At 40.0% G+C, this 16,552-nt stretch overlaps 1 protein-coding gene across 2 annotated transcripts in view; it reads right to left on the bottom strand.

Annotated features, from left to right (window-relative positions):
• plxdc2b (plexin domain containing 2b) overlaps positions 1-16,552 on the bottom strand; it is a 59,514-nt gene that overhangs the window by 31,166 nt on the left and 11,796 nt on the right. For both annotated transcript variants that reach the window (XM_077509452.1, XM_077509451.1), the window contains one exon: positions 3,829-4,070. In XM_077509452.1, coding sequence (XP_077365578.1) covers positions 3,829-4,070 — 242 coding nt within the window. The remainder of the gene's footprint in view (positions 1-3,828; positions 4,071-16,552) is intronic.

The raw sequence follows: 16,552 nt of genomic DNA, 5'->3' as shown, positions 1-16,552 counted from the left end.
ATGACGACCACGATATTGTGGCAGTTTTAATATCACGATATTGCCCTTATCGTGACATCCCTATAATTTACCATCTGTTTATATGTATTTATGTATTTTTTGTTAGTTTGCCTAATTTCGGGATCTCTCACACTACAAAAATATGTTACGTTAAAACTCAGCATGGAATATTGTAGAGCTTTCAAAATTAATCGATTAATTGACACGTAATCGATGATCAAAGTAATCAGCAACTACTTTTTCAATTTTTCATCGAAAACTGTCGAAACGATCTGATTTTAGCATCTCAACAGTAATTAATCACTGATTTCTGTAGTCTTTCATGGGAATATTATGGGGAAAATATCTTCTGTGTTTAGTAAAAATAAGACAAAAACAATGACGAAAAGGTTGACAAATACATTAATCCTTGCCCTTTTTTGTTTGATCACTATAGGAATATGAAATAAACAATCACTGGTGAAAAACAGTAATCAAGGGGAGAAAAAATGCTTTTATAAAACACTAATACAAAATAAAAATGTATCAGATTGTTCGATTAATCGATAGAATAATCAATTGTAAAAATAATCTATAGTGACAGCACTAGAATATTGGAATGTTACTCTCAGCGCATCTGAACACGGACGCTATCAGTCTCCAATTGCATCCTGCCGACTCAGGCTCACAATTGATCCTTCTTGCGCTATTCCTCTAATGTCCGCCATCTCGCCATCGGTTTCCATGGGGGTTAATGAGCTGGAGAGTGAGTGATTCACAGCCTCCGGGGCGCCACGCCGTCTGCTCCCACGGTGCCACCGCTGTTATAAACGCGCATTTCCAGGTGAGAGGGATCCGAAAGCTGGCCGGGTGGCACCAGTTAGCCCAAACACAACCTCCCACCGTAGCGCATAAAAAAGATGGAGGGATTTCTTCAGTGCTGTAAAGTGGCTATAAAGGTGATGCAGGGGAGAAGTGGAATAAGTGATTGTTAACCGTGATGCAGCAGATCCAAACAAACTTGAACTCGGTGTTGGGCGCCGTCTGGTGTAAACCTGTCAGGCCTTCATCCCGCCAGTTGCTTGAAAGTGACTCTGGATCTGTTTGTAATTTCCTATATATTTAGTTTAAATTGTAAATATAACACACAAACTATTGTAAAATTGTAAAAGCCAGTATATTTTACTATATCTTATCGTTTTCTTGAAATTTATTGTTCACATGAATTTAAAAATATTTTCTTACATTAAAGAAAGACCCGACTTATTGCACTTTTAAGACAATTCAGAATCTTTTTCATTTATATTTATAATTAAAAAATATTTTCATCTCAACCTTGCTGATGTCAATATTTGTGTAACACTTAAGTGATTATAACACATTTTGCTTTCATTAACTCATTTGCTCCCAAAAACGTATAAATACGTTCTATTTTAAATATTACCATGCTCCCAAAGACGTATTTATGTTTTTTTTGTTTTGTTTTTTTAATGCTAGAGCATACATAAGGCTTTGCTGCAGACTGTGAACTGAATAAAATGCTTGAAGCAATGATAGTTATTACAAAAACGACCAGCAGGTGGCAGCAGAGTATAAGAGATCAACCAGGGCCATGTTGAAAACTTAGCTATATTCTAATTACTGCAAAACGGGAACAGATATAACTATACTTTTTTTTTCTTTATGAAAGAAGTGAATCTAATACTTCTTTTGGTCGGTTCCATGTTTTTATAGCAATAGAATACAATATTCTGCGGGTCTTGCAAAATCTGTCAAAATCCAGTAAAACAGCCGGGAGCGATGGGGTTGTTTCAGTGAAAATGGCTGCGAGTGAATGAGTTAATTAGCTAAATCGTTTAACGAATTACTGCCTCTGCAAAATTTCATTAGGAATTTAATGTTTGTGGAATTTTCAACATGTCCTTGACATTTAAGAAGAACTGATTTTCCACAATTAATCAATATCGGATTGAATTGAAATGAATTGAATCTGAAAAAAAAAATCAAAATCGATCGAGGAAATTAGAAACGATACCCAGCCCTACCCGCTTCCGTCACCAAAATATGCCAATCACGTTACAACTCGATGATGAAGTGTGCGATCAAGTGTTTTGCACTACTTTCCCATTTCTTTTAAGTAGAGGACGTGTTTTTACAGTGTGTACAGTATAAATGTGTTTCAATGACGGAGTTTACATGTGCATGTGTTGCGTTTGGTCCTTTACAGCTGACGATCAAAGTTCCCTCTCCCTCCCTCAGTGGGAGACACGGGCTTGTGAACCCATCAAGATTAGAAACCGTTGAAAAAAAGAAGAAAAAAAACCCCCAACGCATAACGAGCTGCCTCGACCCCCCTGAGGGAGGCCGGCGTCATTACAGGCAGAAGGCGTGGATGCCGCGCGCAGACTGTGGCGCCACAGCGGAGCGTACATGGCACCTTTCATTTACATCGGCTCATAAAACAGACCCCAACCATTCATCTCAAGTAGCTTCACCAGCTTCTTGCGCCTCACTGGGCTCATTTCCTGCTCTGCTGTCTGCTTCCAATTTGGAAACCCACCCCCCTTTGCATAAAGTGGGTGAACAAATGAGGCTCTCTAATCTTAATTTGGTATAAAATATTAATCCATGCACTTCATTTGCAAACATTTAATCGTCTGGAGCGATTCATAGCTGCTGAGAGGACTTTATGGGTTAATTTTCAATATAAGAGCTCCGCACTAGGCAGTGAGGTTTTTAATGGAAGTTGCTCGACTCCATAGAAACAGTTAGATTGGATGTTATCTTAATTGTAAACACATGGCATATGTTTTTGCTACCCCCTATCATGCGAGGATCAGACCTTCATATATTTAAAGTGGAAGTCAATCTTAAACATTTCTTGACAATAATATGTTATATGTGACCTTACTAGTCTAAACATGACATTCAAATTTATATGACATTTGTGTAATGTGAATTATGCAGCAAAATCCAGCCGTTTTTATCCATCTCAGGGGGCGGCCATTTTGCCACTCGCTGTCGACTGAAAATGACATCACAGTCGCTCAGCTCAGGTAACAACCAATCACAGCTCACCTGTTTTCTGAAGCTGAGCTGTGATTGGTTGTTAGAGACCTGAGCAACTGTGATGTCATTTTCACTTGACAACAAGTTGCAAAATGGCCGCCTTCTGATAGTGATAAAAACTGCTGGATTTTGCTGTTTATATTCCAAATATATAACACAATATCATCCAGAATACTATATTTTGACTCGTGGGTTCCACAGAACATATTATTGTCATAAAAATTTGTTTGGGTTGACTTCTCCTTTAATCCTATAAAACCTGACGCATGAAATATATGAGAGAAAATTCTGATTCTTTGTAAATAGAGTATTTATTGGTCCTTTTGAACAAACAAATTGAAAATCAACTTCCACGTGTGACTTTTGATTTGTATCATATTTGATACATCTGGTCACAATGCTTTAAATTCACACATTTATTACTGCCAAAAATATAACAAACAAGAGATGTCAAACATATTAGCAGTTCCAAAAATCAGAAAGAACATTTCCCACTATTAATAAGTATTTATTTAAGTGTTTAAACTTTCTCAATTGGGGCGATTTTGCAAGTCAGCTGTGTGATACTGCCCTCTAATGGATTATCCGTGCAATGCATGTGTCAGATCATATACGTCAGGGTGTTAATAAAAACAAAACAAAACATTATACTCATGAAATAGAGGGCTCAAAATGTCTTATATTAAATATGTTTGGCTTTATATGGTTAAATCATATTTTTTTAGAACGATCCTCATAGGAATAGCATAAAATCAAATAGATGCGAACACAGCCACCCACCTCAATTTGTGAACTGTTGCCAACGTCCTCGGCTGACATCAGGCCCGGGATGCGCTCGGCCTCCGCCTCCTCCTGCGTCGCCGCCTCCTCCTCCTCCTCGCGTTCCTGCTCCTGACTGGCCCTGTTACTGTCCATGTTCCGCGGGCTGTTCGGAAGCCATCGCCTCCAGCGGCGTGCGTGCGTCTTCATGTCCACGACCACGTCCTCGTTCGCCACTTGTCCACCGTAAGAGTAAGAAACCCCTGAAGAGCAGAAAAAAACATTTTCAATTCATTTTGATGGAATGAAGTCAAGTTTATTTTGTCAGGAGAAAAAAAAGACATGATTTTTTTTTGGGCATCTGCGCTGGCGTGCACTGCTAACACGACCACCGCGGCTGCTAACTGAGAACTAGTTGGCAAAAGCACAGTCAGTGTTGCCAACTTTTTCCGATCCCTCCAGCGTCAAAAAAAAGAAAAAAGAAAAAGAAAAGGCGACTTTAATTTCCTCTAAGAAACAGGCAACATGAGTGGAATCATTTTCACGTTGTTTTCCATATGACGAGAAAAAAGCTCCGTGGAAGGCAATCAGGGTGTCAACCGAGCTGAACATTGCCAAAGACACGGGCGGCCATTTACAGCATGTGTTGCAAAACCAGAAATTTATCCACGTTGGAAACTTTGGCCCAAGGCTTGTTCTCCCAAACCAAAAATATTTTGCCGAGTTTGCCATACAACTAACTCTTCATGAAACAAAGAAAAAGAGTGTGTTCGATTTGGAAATGTTACATGCATGCATGCAGGGATGTCAGATGAATGTGAGACTCGACAATCAAATCAGAGATTTTAATTGGCCCAAAGCTAAGGAAGGGAGGAGTAATTGGTTTCGTAGATTTATTTTACTGGTGTGCTGTGCCATATGTATGAGTTATGAGTTATGTATGAGTTTTTTAATCATAATTAATAGCATGACTTCAATAGTTAACTCACAATTAATCGCAAAGTTGATATCTGTTTTAAATGTACATTAAAATGTACAATAAAATATTTTTTAAATATATAAAAATAAAATATAAAAAATAAATAATAAAAAATAAAACAAATAAATAAAATAAAATACTAAATACTTAAATAAAATACGTTTTCATACTCAACATAAAAGTGGAGAAAAAATGATAACTAATAGGAATATGGCTGTATCTTTGAGTCATTGATTGAGTAATTTAATAAAAAAAAAATTGAGTTAAAATTAAAAATATGTACTGCACTGTAAAAAAATGAATGTGACATTGATTTGTATTGAGGTCATTTTTCTGCCACTTGATGGCATAAATGCATTTATAAGACATTGGTGACAACTCAGTGCATTTTACTTTTCATATTAAGAGCTATCTAATTTTGAAAATGAAGTAACTTTTTTTTCTGCACATTTTTTAAAATTGTAAAATACAACTTGACTCCAGTCTCGACAAATATATGCATTATTTTTAAATTTATTACTGCTAAATTTTGACATGGACATGTCCGCTGCGTTGCGACTGGAATTCCCGCAGTACAGACTTTCCAAGTAAGGGGTGGTTAATTAATTAAATTAATTAATTAGGTAGGTTAATTGATTAGTATATTACTTAATTAAGCAATTGTTTAAAAAAATTAAATAAAGAATTATAAATTAAGTCAAAATTAACGCACTAATTTTGAAAAAAAAAAAAAAAAGAAAAAAGTTATGACTGATGGACCATCGGGGGGTCGATTTGAGAGCCACTGCTTGCAGGGTCACGCTAATGATAAACACCGTGCACAAGTAACACCGATCAGCTGTTCACAATGATACGTATAGCTTGAGGCCGATAGAGAACATATGAATGAGAGACAGTGATGACTGATGAACAAACTCCAGCCAGGACCACAGACTTTATCATAAATCCTGGCACATATAGCGGCACAGAGATTAAGGCGATATGACAAAACAATTATGACAAGACGACGAAATGAAAGGTAAGTTGCCCTGTCATTAAATCATAGATTTTCCCATATCCGTAAACGATAAATCCCTCAATGGAAGCCAGCCCGGAGACTTTAATGTGCTTTACATATGCATTACAACATCCATATGTCTCCATGCATGTCATGCACCGCAAAGTGCTGTTATATGTTAAAACCAGCCCAAAGTGATAACTCATTAGAAGTGTTTTGTCAAGCAAAATTCTGACGCAAGACCGTACTGCCAATGCTTCATTAAATAACATCTGTAAAGTGCTACTTGACAATACACTAAAAGTATATTGTGTCTTTTTTAAAAAGATTAAAGTGGTCAGCATGTTTGCATCATGTTATAGGCATATTAATAGTTTCACCATGAATATACAACAAACTATGATCCCCAAAACACATTTGTATCATTTCTACCCAATCTTAACTAATCTGAAAAAAGGAAAACCTGCTAAGCCTGGTGGTCTGGAACGGACTGGGAACAACATTTGGCCCAACCTGAACGGCAAATAACAAGAAAGGCCTGGCGGGCCGCCAGGAAAAAAAAGCGCTAGGGGAAACCCTGATATGATTTGACAAGGATTTTCGGTAATTTCTGCTAACAACTCAGGAACAGAGATGCATCACTTCAGCAAACTTCCTTGATCATAATTACTACTTTCCTATTAGCCAGGGATTTGGTGGCATGTAAGGACATTCCAGAAAGGGCAGGATCGGTTCACGTAAACATTTAGTGTGTCACGTTTTCATAAATTTCACACTCCTTAGAAACGAAAAATGGCCTGGGCAAAAATAGCCGGTCTGTTTTAAAAGATCATCGTCACTTCATCAGTGTAGGATGGAAAGCTGGCAAACAGCAGGTACTAAAAAAAAAAACGTCATTATACCGTAGCAAAATGACAACATTTTTCCCAGTAAGTCACTCAGAGTGGTCCCCTATGACTCACCCTTGACAAAAAAAAAAAAAAAGGACAAACCTGCTTCTCTTTTCTTTGATTTACTCACATTTTCGATTATGACAGCGTTTGTGTCATTTGTCATGCTTGTAAGACCACCGAAGGACACGGAAAACGAACCCCCTGCAGGGGATAAAGTGCCGCCTCGGTGTGGGGGACTATTCCTCAGCTGGAGCGTGAAAGCAAATCTTTCCCCTTCTTTACGTCTCCTTTCAGGGCCCCCGCATAGCTTCGCAACCTTGTTGGCCGGACCCTCGCCTGTCAACGCCACTGATTCACGCCACACGGCGGCCCACCGTAATTTTCTTGCACCTAAAACCTTTCAAGGACATTTAGCAGGTCATAAAATTGCAGAATGGAGGTCCTGCCTGCCCCCTTTTTTTTTTTTCTGTGCTCGTTTCCCACCTGACTCACCGCCGCTGGCGGGAAGCTGACACGCAAGAAGGAAGAAAGGAATGCTGTTGCTGCATTGCATCGAAAAGAGCTTTTCTCAGCAGCACAAATACAAATGACGCTGATGTAAGTGTTGCTTGAGCCCATTCTTTTTCTTTGCCTCTTTTGCTTCTCCTCACTGTAAATTCTGATACTTTGAGATGAAATTCTAGTCATCTACTTTCCAAAAGTAAACAGGCAAGACTTATCAAGTGATGGTCTGAAACTTGACATTTTAGCCAGGCAAGTCCTAAAATTGACACCTGAATTCTTACTCGTCAAAACATGTGACCATCCCCAGGAGTCTTAAGAACATCACTGACATGTGGCTAAGTGTGAGACAGTTACACTTCCTGTCCATTTTCACTCCATTTAACTAACAAGTTCCATGTGGGAACTGGGTACAACTCTGCATCAGACCAAATACACGCACTGTTACGTTCCTAGTACTTAAACAGGAGAGCTTTTAAGTGCATTTATGAAGTGAGCGGAGACGCTGCTGACGGACAACTGTCACAAAGGTGAGCTTTTATAACGTGCTGTAGCTCGCTTTTATAACACATCACACACATAAAAGTCTACTCCATCATTAGGCGAGCACATAAAGGGAAAGTTAAAGAGCAGGTGCGGAGTGAGGCGGCACCTGCACAAAGCCCAAAATGTCTGCACATCGACAGTAGTCATTCAAAGCATTGTCTTAAAAAAAATCTTGTGTGACTCTTTTGTTGTCTTACAGAAAACAAATCTTAATCGTAATTAATCAAATGACTTCAATAGTTAACTCACGATTAATCGCAAATTTAATCTGTTCTAAATGTGCAATAAAATATTTTTTCCAAGTGTTCATACTCTTGACTCTTTGACCGCCAAAAACGTTCAATAACGACGAGTAAAATTACGATTTATGCCGCCATAAACGTTAAATGACGTCAACTACGTTTTTTTTTGTTTTTTTTCTTCTCTCATCAATGGGCAGTACAACGTCTTACGTGCAGCGCTGCCTGGTCAATGGGTTGTGGAATCAAAAACACTAACTATGGCCAGCAGAGGGCAGCATTGTATCTGTTTTCGTGAATGATCAAACAGTTTTTTTGATAACGCGTGACAGTAAAAGAGTTAATAATTCATTCATAAAATCGAGTTAAAATAAAAAAAGATGTACTGTAAAAACCACTGTGATATTTATTTGTGTTGGTCATTTTTCTGCCACGAGATGGCATAATGGGGTATATGCCACAGAAGAGGCGGGACTGTTTTTGCACATCAGCTTTGGTTCCGGTTCGGTTTGCGACGTGTGGGCTGTGTCAAAATACTTGTGCTTCCGACTTTGTGCCCCTTGGTTGCACGTTTGCAACACGGACCAGAACCAAAGCACATGTGCAAAATCATGGAAGTCGGAAGTCCCGCCTCTTCCGTGGCATATACCCCACTGCATTGTAAGATGTTGGTAGCATTTTTCTTTTCATATTAAGAGCTATCTAATCTTTAGCATGAAGCAACTTGTGAAATTCTGCCCTCTTTTTCCATCCATCCATCCATTTTCTTGACCGCTTATTCCTCACAAGGGTCGCAGGGGGTGCTGGAGCCTATCTCAGCTGGCTTTGGGCAGTAGGCGTAGTACACCTTGGACTGGTTGCCAGCCAATCGCAGCTGCACTTTTTTAAAATTGTAAAATCCCCCAATCTCAAAGTAAGTGGCGGCCATTATTCACGCATTTAAAAGAAAAATGGCAGCATTAAAGGAGCTTTACCTTAACACACTTATTTTGACACCCCTAGTTATACGTTTAGCGTCAACTACGTCCTAACAAATATATTTGAATTCCCCGCTTTACTCACTGAACGCGCAGACAATTTAAATTCCTGGTGGTCTCTACACGCTCGTTTCTGTTTTCATGGATGATTAGTCACGTTTTGTCCCAGTCAAAACACTCCACCGCAGACCTCCTCGGGGCTCCAGATTGGAGCGGCAGATAAAGGCTGCTGCTTTCTCCCACAGAAGAACACACTTGCGGTGGATATCGCAGTGTAAATATTACACATTATGCAACAGCCACAACCAAAACGGGGTTGAAGACAAGACCAAATGCATGTAAACAGAAGCTTTTTCCTGTATATTAGATTTGGAGGTAGTCAATTCTGCCAAATTTTGAATCACCATGGGCTCTAAAAGCTAAAAAAATGATCAAAACTGTTATGATCTGACCAGCGTTGGGTTATTTTTAACAGAATTTTAAAACAGGTAAACATTTCATTGGACCCAAAACACTTCCCATCGCAAGCGGGGGAAAAAACCCCCCAACAAAAACATCCTAAACAAATGTTCCACTTAATGTTTTTGGCTTTTCAGAGTCTCATAAAATAAGCAACTATTTTTCATGCCAAAATGAAGACACTCGTGCTTCAGTTGAGCCAGGAAGAACCCTGTGTAAACAATACTGTTGACCTTAACACCTGCCGACGCAATCAGGATCATAAATTAAATGTAAGCAACATAATAATCCTGACCTTTGGAATATACCACACTGTGCCCCCTCTGGCATCACAGCAAACTCATCTGGAAAAAATGAGCAAGGAAATAGAGGAACATTTATCAGCGTGGAAAATGTTAATTACACTACAAAGAGCATGTCCAATTTTATAAAGAGTGCGTTCGCAGTACCTTGGGAATAAGTCATGCTGCAAAAAGGGAGCCTCGACACATTAGATAAGATTGATAGGTAAAATAAAAAAATATATATACGTAGTATGAACCGACAAAGTGGCTTATGTTAAACTATTACAGACTTTTTAGAGATTAATGGACAATAATCTAAATGGGCATTGGTGCGTAAATTTGGAGAGCACCACAGCTGTAAAACTCCGGTCCAGTGATTTCTAATTATGACTCTGGCTTGAGTCATGATATTTAAAAAGCATTAGCAAAAGAAGTACCTCATTTCGAAATAATGGGAGATGCTGCGTAACAGCCAACACTTGATGCATTTGTAATTTCTTTTATACATTATTTAAGTACAGTGCTAAATAAAAACATTTCAAAAGTAATTTAACTAAAATGTCTCGTAACTCATTGTGATGTTTTTGGATCATTTTCCGAGTGGTTGTCGAATTGCATAATTTGCTCTGATCGATTGTTATTTGACAAGAAGGTGCTTTAATGTAATTCCTACTAACAAACCAGGCTAAATTTAACTCATCCTCGACATGCAAAGGTCTTAAAACGATTTATCACTTTGACAGGTATTACTACTTTCCTATTAGTCAATAGCCATGCCTTTGGCTGCACCTTAAAGGGCAAGTCAACATTAAACATTTCTTGACAAACATAACGTTCTGATTAATATTAAATTTGTGTAATGTGAGTTATGGCGCAAAATAGAGCCATTATTATCCATCTCAGGGGGCGGCCATTTTGCCACTTGCTGTCGACTGAAGATGACATCACAGTTGTTCAGGGCTCAGGCAATGACCAATCATATAATCACCTGTTTTTTTTAATTGATTGGTCGTTACCTGAGACCTGCGCAACGATGTCATCTTCGCTCAAAAGCAAGTGACAAAATGGCCGCCTTCTGATATTGGTAAAAACTGCAGGATTTTGTTCCTTAACTCATATTCCACTAACATAATATTAATGAAAATACTGTATTTAGACTAGTGCGGCTGCATTGAACATATCGTCAAGAATTTTTTTGGAGGGTTGACTTCCCCTTTGAGCATTTTTACGCTCTTTTTTTTTAATGCCTTAAAGTTAGGTGAGCTGAAGAAAAACACAAACGGGTAATATGCAAACATACATTTGACCTCAAATCGTGACCAGGAAAAAGAATTATCCACGATCCTGCTAAACAAATTGTATTCCAGTCGTGAAGTTTTGTAATAAATCACAAAGGATTTCTTTGTCAGCTGCATGATTTATGACTATGTCGAGCAGTTCGCTAAAACAAGCCAATGTGCTGGATACAAAGTCAAGCAGGCACGTGGGTGAAAGAAACCCAAAACACGGGCTTCGGCGGGCCGGACGAGGAACCCGCTGTCACCACTGCGGCTTTCCTCGTGTAATTGGTGGTTAGCCACTTGGTCAGCGCAGCAGGCTGAAAATGTTCAGGGAACGACACCAAACAACAGGGCGAAAAGGACACAGGCTTTTCGGAATTTAGGATTCCAGTCAGGCACGTCGTCTTTCTCATATTTCAGAAGATTGAGTGATTGACTGCAGGACCATGAAGCGCTACTGTTGGCTCGGCTCCATTTTTCTACTGAGCCGTACAATTCGGCGTCAAGGTACTGAAGCAATGCTTCATTGGACAATCCTGAGCTTGCTCTATAAGAGATTATTCTTTCTACTGCCCACAAACCGGTGCGCAATATTACTCTTTTCTTGAAGGTCACAGGCTAACTGAGCTCTAAAATGGCATTAGGACAGGAGGACAGGGGTGGCTGTAGCTCAGTCAGACTTATATCTAACCATGAACACACACACAGTCACACATCTGTGCATTCAGCGTTCCCACAGTCTGCTTATAGTCTTGCTCAACAGAGCTGAAAATTGGAAATGGTCTGGAGGATGTGTCTTGCACAAAAGCCTGCACATGACCTCGGATACTCAACATCAATCATCCGATTACTGCTACAAGTGCTAACGACTGGGGATAAGGAACCTACAGTCATGAGCAGATGATTGACAATAACACGCTGGCCCGTCACGTGACACATATTGACAAACAACCATCATTTATGGACAATATAGTCTTCAGGGACTGTTTGAAGACATCTAAACTCTGCACAGGAAGACCGGAGCTGAGATAAAAACCTCCAATGTGCGAACCACTCGTCAACCGAGCTGGCCATCTAATAACGATATGTGTCCCTCTATCCAACCTGTTTTCCATGTCTCCGTCCTTCAGCACAGCTGAATCTAACGATCAGCTAATCAGCAAGCTTTGCAGAAGCCTGATAACGATCCCGATCATGAATCAGGTGTGTTAGTGGAGAGAAACATGGAAAACAGGCTGGATAGGGGCTCTCGAGGACCGAACTTGGAGACCCCTGCTCTAATAGCAATTTTTCAAAGACCAAAAGAATGCCTGTTCCCTGCTGTTCTGACAAGCTTGCTCTTGTCCTGCAGGTGGAGATTGATTGACCAGACGGTGTATTAACTGTGTCTTTTTTGGCACTTCTGGACTGGGGTGGTGGGACAGGGCTCCGGGCTGAGGGATTGGGGGGGCCGAGGCTTATCCATCAGCAGCATGCAGCTTCTTAGCTGCCAAACGTGTCCGCACTCCAGTGTGTTGTTAAGTCGAGCGGAACACACTCAGATGGATCCGGCTACTTTCCCAGAGGTCTTGGCGTTTCTGGGCTTATGAGCCTCCAGAGCAGGCGGCCTCTGTCAATATGAATACAAACCAGGTGTAATCAGTTCGTCGCCAGGTGTGCTTGCATTCTGGGACAAAGCCAAGGGGGAAAGTAAGTAATAAGAACTAGTGCAGAACTCTTATCTTTCTTCCTGTATGTAACGTACTTGTTTCTGGCGCACATTACTGTTGTTTTTTTGCCCCGTTAATACCTACCAATTTGCAGCTTATATCCTTCTTTTTTCACTGTTGGCTTTTGAACAGATCCCTGTACTGTTAGAAACAGTTGGAGTCAATTTTGTCCCTCAAGGCACAATCCACACTAATACACCCCAGTGGTTGTTTTATGAGTTTAAAGCAGTAGATTTGAACTCCGTGAGCGACTACCACGCAGGTTTGAGGTTTCATATTCTGCCAACAAAGATGACCTAGACTTGGAAGAACCATTTGTTTGTGGGGGGGAAGCAGTGGCTCAGTCCAGCTCAGACCTTATTTGATTGGATTCATTTTCAGTTTTGGACCAAAAGTGTCAATTGATTAAAAAAAATGTGAAGGTGGATGGATGAATGAATGGGACTATGTTAGACACATGTCAAGTGTTGTGTAGAATTAGACTAAATAGACCGTTTCCCTAAAGTTCTGGTTGGTCTTGGCTTCTTACCATAGACACACTGTGGACTCTTCCGTTTTAGTGGCAAGAAGAAACAGTTCAGATATCAATGTAGAATCCAGGCCTTAAAGGGTTTAAGTTAGGGAGTGAACAAGTCTGGGGTTGACTATCCATCCATCTATTCTGCTTATCATTGACTTCATTTATTATTCCTTTTGCAAATCGTCATAGTTTTTGACTGATGAGGATATAGAACTGCCTTATGGGGGCTGAACATGGGCACGCCGAGTCTTTAATGAAAAATGACAGCTGAAGAGCTCTCCGACAAACAAACTAAAAGACACGGAGCTGGAATGCAAATGAGCTTGTTCTCAAAAACCCTCCTTGCCTTTTTGTTTATCTCTTCATACTCTGCAGACAGTCAGCGCAGATGAGACTTAGCTGCAGGTCCCTCTGCCGGTGATGATGAAGGAGGGGAAGAGGAGCAAGCTTTGTTGGCATTGGCGTAGGGGGGGATTGATGCCTGTTGGCAGTCTCAGCCTCCACTTACAAACCGTCCAGATTTTTCCCAGGGGGAGGACGACGAAAGGCGGAAAGGCTGCCTTTGCGTTGGCTCTGAGTCAACAAGGCCCCTTTAATCACCCCGTTAAAGATTCATACTCACGTGTAGTTGAGGCTTTCCTGGTTCAGACCAAAGAATCAAAGAAATCAGCTTTGATAGTGCAAAGTCCTGTAGCTTTTTTTCTTTTTTACTTCTACTCAGTTCATCCAAAGTCCCTAAGACTTTACCCACTATGGCTTTCAGCATCCAGTTTTGGGGACTTTCGTTACCTCCCTCCCCACTGTCGCTGCCATGCCTCCGGGCAGCCTGCCATCGGCACCCATGTTCTTCCTCTCCAGGCTCCCATTGATCAAACTCAGGGGCCCCGGAAGCGAAAGAGAGCCAAAGACGAGGCAGATTTCAGACTGAGTCGGATATTTTTAGAGCAAATACTTACAGACAACAATAAAAATACTATAAAGGGGGAGATAAAAGGGGTACTGCCTGCAGCAAATGAAGTCATGCATTCGTCATAAAAATAAATAAACATACTGCTTGAGTAAATGGCTGTTAAAACTTGACAACTGCTAAGTAAAGCCTCAACATAGAGCTCACAAAGCTGTCCATTACTGTCTGGCAAGCAGACCACAGACCAACTCAAGTTTGTGATGCAGTGTCCTTCTGCAACCCATTTCCCATCATGCTTACCTAACTGTCACAGTCAAAGCTAGTTACCCCCTCCGTGTGAAAGGTTTAAATCAACTGCAGTTTTTTTTTTTCCCCGAGTTTGGCAGGTGAAGAAAAAGAAGCAGCCCCTTCATCCCAATATTGTTAAAAACAAGATCGCTATCAGTCTGTACAGATTCCAGATTCTCAGTCATTCAAGTCATGGGAACCTACACAGGTTGAAACGAGGCAACTGGACTTGTTCTTGTTTGTTGAAAGATAGCTATCAGTTTGTTGGTGAAAAAAGTGATCATAATCGAATGCAAGGCGGCAAACTGCAACTCTGATGTGGCCTATGATAAATAACACGAGTTTGACACCCTTGTTAACAGAAAGCAATGCGAGACAAGTCAGTTGAAGTTCCGTAGAGACTTGTCCTTGTCGCGTTAAGTGGGCGAAGCAGAAGAAAAACAGCGTTAAATAACACCCCGGCTCCTTTGGTGGAGTCTGTGAAGACACTTGAGTCGCGTGCTCCGCTGTCGTTCCCTCTAATCAATCTCTGCCACGCCGTGTTTACGACGCCGTCTGCCAGGACTCCATGTAAAAACCTGCTCCAGCACGCCCAGCTTCTTGATCTTGTCACTGAACTAGATGACCTTGACCAGCAAATTTCCAAACACTAAGATATTTCGTTCTCAATTTGAGTGACGAACTTACATCGGCAATCATAAATCGAGGCTGATAAACAGTCGAATATGGACTCGGTAAAGAACGCAGACACACAGGAGGATGCCAGACCGTTAGGTGTTGTTACACTCTGTCCTTGCGAGGTATTGGCAGACACACTTAAATCTAAGTCAAATAATTCACCGTCGACACACTCAAGGAGCATATATTGTGTGCAGGAGACAACAAAAGCTGTGAGATTCACTGGCTGTCAGTCAGTAAACACTGACCCACTTTGCGAGGAAAACAAGAGCTATAATACCTTTAAGATGACAGTCTGAAAAGGAAGAAGGATTTTTTTATTTACAACTGATGTGGTAGCATCGTTATGTGAAGGGGTGAAAGAGGTGAGCACTGATCTCGACATTATTGAAGCTAGTTTGCTGTGTAAACAGATTTCTAACATCATTTTTTAAATGTAAAAGACGCCACACATAAGCTAAAAATTGTGTCTACCATAGATATCTCCATCGATAACTGCTTGGCTCCTACACTGAACCAGAAGTCTGTTGTAGTACCAAGATTGACATGTGAGGGGCAGTATGGTGCTTCAAGACATCAACACTGCCATAAAATGCAAAGAGGAAGAAACACTAGTCGTATAAGAAATAGAAGAAGAAGAAGGTTAGTCAATCTAGTTAGCCAGTTTCAAGCTAGTTTCTGTTTAGTCAATCCCTTATGAAGACAACATAAAAACTTGCATGAATGATCATTTTAATTTTAATTGGACTAAATTTATTTATTTATTTATTTATTTTTAAAAAAAGGCTAACAACAATAAAACAGTGTATTTGGAAATTAATATTTAGTCAGAATGAGAGCATTTTCTCCACTGTTATCCCTGCTAATTAGCACGTACAGCAAGACGGACGCTACAACAAATGTTTTTATTATTATTATTATTATTATTATTATTATTATTATTATGTAATCAAACTTGTAAAAAAGGTTAAATGACGTGTAAAAAGAGATAAACATTGTGTATTCCCTTTAGAGGGCTCTATAGATGGCCATTTTCTTCACCTTAAACATTGAATCGTTGCAAAAGAGCTGAAAATGTGAAGGGGGAAAAAAACAACATGGTCCTTTTAACCTCACCTTAATCCAACTTCATTAGTGTTTAGGACGAAAACAACAAATAAATGATTTCTCCATTCATTTTTAAGATTAATATTGTTTTCATACATTGTAAAGAATGGTTAAGATTATATATACTACTACCCTAGAGCAGATACATTGTTTATTTGACTTTGTCTTGAATAAGAACTCGCCCTCCAGGACAAAAAAAAGCACCTTATCTATAATGAAACACCATCTGCACTATTCAATACAACAATAAACGGCAAAGGTGACTGAGCAGCTAAAAAAAAAAAAATGGACTAACAAAGGCCCACAATTCCCATGAGGACAAGCAGACGAGAAGGGAAAGACGCACGCGATCGTCTTTCCAAGAATTTACAAGACACGGCT

The sequence above is a fragment of the Festucalex cinctus genome, chromosome 20, assembly GCF_051991245.1.
Source record: "Festucalex cinctus isolate MCC-2025b chromosome 20, RoL_Fcin_1.0, whole genome shotgun sequence".
NCBI lineage: Eukaryota > Metazoa > Chordata > Actinopteri > Syngnathiformes > Syngnathidae > Festucalex > Festucalex cinctus.
The sequence above is the reverse complement of the archived record's forward strand: the minus strand, read 5'-3'. Positions and strand labels throughout refer to the sequence as shown.